General features: G+C 33.7%; 1 protein-coding gene across 2 annotated transcripts in view; it reads left to right on the top strand.

Moving 5' to 3' along the window:
• The first annotated feature begins 1380 nt into the window (after positions 1-1380).
• Positions 1381-5142, top strand: part of rad18 (RAD18 E3 ubiquitin protein ligase) — a 37101-nt gene continuing 33339 nt past the window's right edge. For both annotated transcript variants that reach the window (XM_016565567.1, XM_016565566.1), the window contains exons 1-4: positions 1381-1575; positions 1952-2030; positions 2150-2211; positions 3048-3118. In XM_016565567.1, the coding sequence (XP_016421053.1) occupies positions 1525-1575; positions 1952-2030; positions 2150-2211; positions 3048-3118 (263 nt within the window). In that variant the 5' untranslated portion in view covers positions 1381-1524. The remainder of the gene's footprint in view (positions 1576-1951; positions 2031-2149; positions 2212-3047; positions 3119-5142) is intronic.

Genomic DNA, 5142 nt, shown 5'->3' with positions numbered 1-5142 from the left:
TTTCTTTGCAATATTATTACTCTACAAGTTCCCAATCACATTTAATGTCTTATAACCTTTCAGCAAACATACACAGAACAGATTTACTTTAATAACCCCAGCTTGTATTCACAGATACTTTTTATTTTACTTAGCCTTGACATTCAGAGAAACAAGACAGAAGAGCTATGTGTGTTATTCCAGAGTGCTTGAGGTGCATGACTAAGGAACTGACTTATTCATTCAGTCTCATACATTCTCACACCTGGCTATGATCACTGATTCAGTTTAGTGACACTCTGTGTGCTGTGGAGCATCACTTTCACTGTCATATGGCAAAACATTTACAATAGTGCAGTGTATTAATAAGTAAACATACCATTATTAATCTTCAATTATAATTGTAATGACCCCTTCCAATCAGGGCCCTTTCTAACTGAAATGAATTGTGAATTTTATTAACATTAAATCGTCCTCCTCCCATTTTCACCTTAAAATTATCCCCTGCCTCCCCCGACGAGCCGCCACTGTAAATTGTGCAAAATGTTTATCGTAACAGTCAATTTACAAATAATGCATTCAGATTTGTGGAACTCAATGCACGGAATCTCCACAAATTAGTGTTGTTACTATGACAACCAATTTGAATGTGACAAGCAACTGGTGTCTGAAAAGAATTATATATATACATTATCAATAGGGTCAATAGGGATTTCGCCTAGGGCGTCAAATTGGCTAGAAACGGCCCTGCTTCCAATATTCCATAACATTAGAATGCTATAGTCATAATTTATTCTCCACTATTCTGTGGAATAAATCCAGTTATTAAAAGATCATAATCAGCATGACTAAACAACATCCAACATCTAAAATTAATTACCTTAATTATGACAATATTTAGCTCTAAAACCATTTAAATAAAATTTAACAAATACGATTAACTTGAAAAAATTTATGTATATATAAAATATATGAATTATTTGTTGTTAAATGTTACAGTTTAAAACCAATCATAAACATATCATATTATATTTTATTTTAAGGATTCTACGCTTTATTACTTTAATCTTTATTATATTTGACTTTTGCAAGTACGGTATGCTTTGCTTAGGAAATCATCATGGAAATCAAAGTTTCTGTCAAAATACCATAATCATTAACTTTATGGTTTCAATAATATAATATTCTTGTAACTTTAATCTTATACTTTTCAGCACAATAAAAAATAAAATAAATAAATATGTCAAATTCTCTAAAAGATTCTTACAGTTTTTTGAAGCTTCAGTATTAATTTATTTTCTATTTACAGAGCACAACTCTGCTATTTTGGCAGAAATGGTTACATTCCATGGTATTTTTTTGTAAGCGTGTGTCATAAGTTCTTTGGTCATTCTGTTGATTCGTGTTTCAACCGGAAGTGACGCTATCGTAGGAAGTGTTTAGCGATGCGCGGGAGTTTATTGTTGCTATCTAGAGTTAGAGTTCGTATTAATTTTCCTCTTTCATTTACCGGTAAATAAATAGCAGCACAGGGATTTGCATAGAATGGCTCAGCTAAACGAAGTGGACTTACCGCCGAACCTGTCATGTCTCAAAGTACGTTCTCTTATTCAACTTTGTTAAGTCTGCAGTTGAAACAAGATTAACCGCTACCATTGTGTTTTTTGCCGCTCACACGTGTATAATATAGTTTTATAATCTTAATCGCCAACGCATCTCACATAAAACAATAAAAAAAATCTACGTTTTTACAGTGTTACTTCAGTTGTTTGTTGATATAACACATCAAATCTATTCACGATGTCATGTTCTTGTTTTATATCCACTGGTTTCCTGATATTGATCAGAATGAACTGCATGGTTTTATACATCGATAAGCACGTGTCTCAGTGTTATAGATATACAGTAGTCATAAATCTGGATATTCCCAGGTTCGGTGACATCAGATCTTGTTTATCTTTGTCTGTATCAGAGCATAGACACTCTCCTTCGTTGTCCTATCTGCTTTGATTTTCTCAACATCACCATGATGACCCAGTGTTCTCACAACTGTACGTATAGATTTACAGTTCAGTTTATAACCATTTGACATGTATGATGTTTAACTTGCCATAATTGCTTTAAGCAAGATACAAAGTCATTGTCTTTTTTTTGTGTGCTATTCCAACAGTTTGTTCTCTGTGCATACGGAAGTTTCTCTACTATAAGTTGTTGTGTCCTGTTTGTAATTTGGTAAGTCTCGTCAAAATAATATTAATATGACTGTCAAACCTTTCAGATATTCCAGTAATCCTCCACTGGATGGGGATTTTACATTGGATGTCAAGTTGATAAATCTCTTTCTTTCTTTCTTTCTTTCTCTCTCTCTCTCTCTCTCCACACACACACATGAGAGCAAAATAAATCAGTTAAGTAATATTGTGAAGTATGATGGCAAAGATGAATTTTCAAAAGGCTTTTCTCTAGTCGTCAGTGTCGCATGATCCTTCAGAAATACATTTTAATATGCTGATTGTGCTCAAGAAACATTTTTATCAATGTGGAATCAGTTTTTGCTGCTTAATATTTTTATGGGAAAAAATTAATAGTCTTAATATAATACAGCAAGCTTGCACTAAGTTGATCAAACGTGACAGTAAAGATATTCATACAAAAAAATCTATTTCAAGTAAATGCTGTTTAATGAACTTTGTTCTCAACATTAATAATTGTTAACATTGTTAATTTTTAACATATCAGCATATTAGAATAATTTCTGAAAGATCATGTGACACCGAAGATCGGAGCAATAGCTTCTGAAAATTCAGCTTTGCCATCACAGGATTAAATTGCATTTCAAAATATATTCAAATAGAAAACATTTTTTTTTACTTGTAATAATATTTGACAAGATTACTATTTTTACTGTATTTTTAATCAAATAAATGCTGCCTTGGGAAGCATAATTATTATTAACTTCTGGCCGCTACATATAAACATTGCTGCTATTGCAGTTTAATGAATTTATTAGCATATTATTCTGATATTCCGATATGTTTCCATTAATCTTCGTTTAACTCTCCTTGCAGCCATCAACAGAACAAGACCTGAGGAACAACAGATTATTAGATGACATAGTTCAGAGCTTCCAAGCAGCAAGGTACAGTTTATATCTGTTTAAAATATGAGCATTTAGTTAATGTATTTATAAGGATGCTGTTTTTTTTTTTTTCAGTGGACCTATACAGTATGTATTCTGCCGACTATCACTATACTATCACTTTGTGGATGAATCGTGATTCATTTTTGCAGAACTCTAAACAGCTTTCTGAGAAGTTCTGTGGCTGCAAATTATGTTTGGGTCTGAATAGCAGTCTTATAGAAAGTCAGTGGGGGTTAATTAATGGGTAGTGATAAAATTCAACAGGAAAAAGTAATTAATTCAAATTTAATGGAAAATGCAGGTGAAGTTAGTTAGTTTTGTAACGTCTTAGCCTGCCATGAGATTCTGGATTTCCTTTAACAATCATGTGGGATTTTATTTTCAGTATTCGGGTCTATATTTTTGGCATACTTCACCTGCTGCAGAAGCTGCTCGGCTCTGTTTCTCTTCAAACGGTCTTAAGTTCTCAGACTGTACACATACAGACATACAGTATTACAAAGTCTTCACCGGACCTAAAGTAATCGTCAAGGAATGTTTTTTTTTAAACATTGTTTCACCTGCTGTCTTATATTAAGACTTTTCCCAAATGTGTACCTCACATTGAATGTAAAATAGAGTGCACAGTAGATTTTATTTGAGATATTGTTTTTTAATTCAGTCTCTCAAGGCGTCATCAGTCTCCTCTGTTTTGTCTGCCTGTGAGTGTGTCTAATATAGTTGGTTGGTGGAGTTACAGATGACCATCAGGATGAAGAGAGAGGTGCCTTATGGGACAGTGTTTTAATTTCCTGTTTTCTCCCAGTGATGATGTCAAAGGCATGTGTCATCTTTTAGGACAGGACATTGGGGACAGTTATTAAGGCTTTTGATAATCATTTAGACATTTAGCAGACACTTTTATCCAAAGTGACTTACAAATGAGGACAATGGAAGCAATCAAAATCAACAAAAGAGCAATGATATACAAGTGCTATAACAGGTCTCAGTTAGCTTAATTCGAGAACTTTCTTCAGTTAAACAATGAAAAAACTGAAGTCATTGCATTTGGAAACAAAGATGAAGTTCTCAAGGTGAATGCATACCTTGACTCTAGGGGTCTAACAACTAAAAATCAAGTCAGGAATCTTGGTGTGATTCTGGAGACAGACCTTAGTTTCAGTAGTCATGTCAAAGCAGTAACTAAATCAGCATACTATCATCTCAAAAACATTGCAAGAATGAGATGTTTTGTTTCCAGTCAAGACTTGGAGAAACTTGTTCATGCCTTTATCACCAGCAGGGTGGACTATTGTAATGGTCTCCTCACCGGCCTTCCCAAGAAGACCATTAGACAGCTGCAGCTCATCCAGAACAGCATATCACACCAGTCCTCAGGTCCTTACACTGGCTTCCAGTTACACTTAGGATTGATTTTAAAGTACTTTTACTCGTTTATAAATCACTCAATGGCCTAGGACCTAAATACATAGCAGATATGTTCACTGAATATAAACCTAACAGACCACTCAGATCATTAGGATCAAGTCAGTTAGAAATACCAAGGGTTCACACAAAACAAGGGGAGTCTGCTTTTAGTTATTATGCCGCCCGCAGTTGGAATCAGCTTCCAGAAGAGATCAGATGTGCTAAAACATTAGCCACATTCAAATCTAGACTCAAAACTCATCTGTTTAGCTGTGCATTTACTGAATGAGCACTGTGCAATGTCCGAACTGATTGCACTATATTCTATGTATAATCGTTTTCTTAAATTCATTTTAAACTTCTTAAATCAATTGTTTTAATCATTTTCAATGTTTTTAAATTCCTTGTTTTATTGTTGTGATTATTTTTTTTCTTTTCTTTTATGTAAAGCACTTTGAATTACCATTGTGTATGAAATGTGCTATACAAATAAACTTGCCTTGCCTTGCCTTGCCTATCTCTATCTATCTTTCTATCAAACTGGATTTTGACCTTTGACCTGTACATCAAATACTTACATCTATCTATCTATCTATCTATCTATCTATCTATCT

Source organism: Sinocyclocheilus rhinocerous, unplaced genomic scaffold, assembly GCF_001515625.1.
Source record: "Sinocyclocheilus rhinocerous isolate Xijiao unplaced genomic scaffold, SAMN03320098_v1.1 scaffold963, whole genome shotgun sequence".
In the NCBI taxonomy this organism is placed as follows: domain Eukaryota; kingdom Metazoa; phylum Chordata; class Actinopteri; order Cypriniformes; family Cyprinidae; genus Sinocyclocheilus; species Sinocyclocheilus rhinocerous.
The sequence above is the reverse complement of the archived record's forward strand: the minus strand, read 5'-3'. Positions and strand labels throughout refer to the sequence as shown.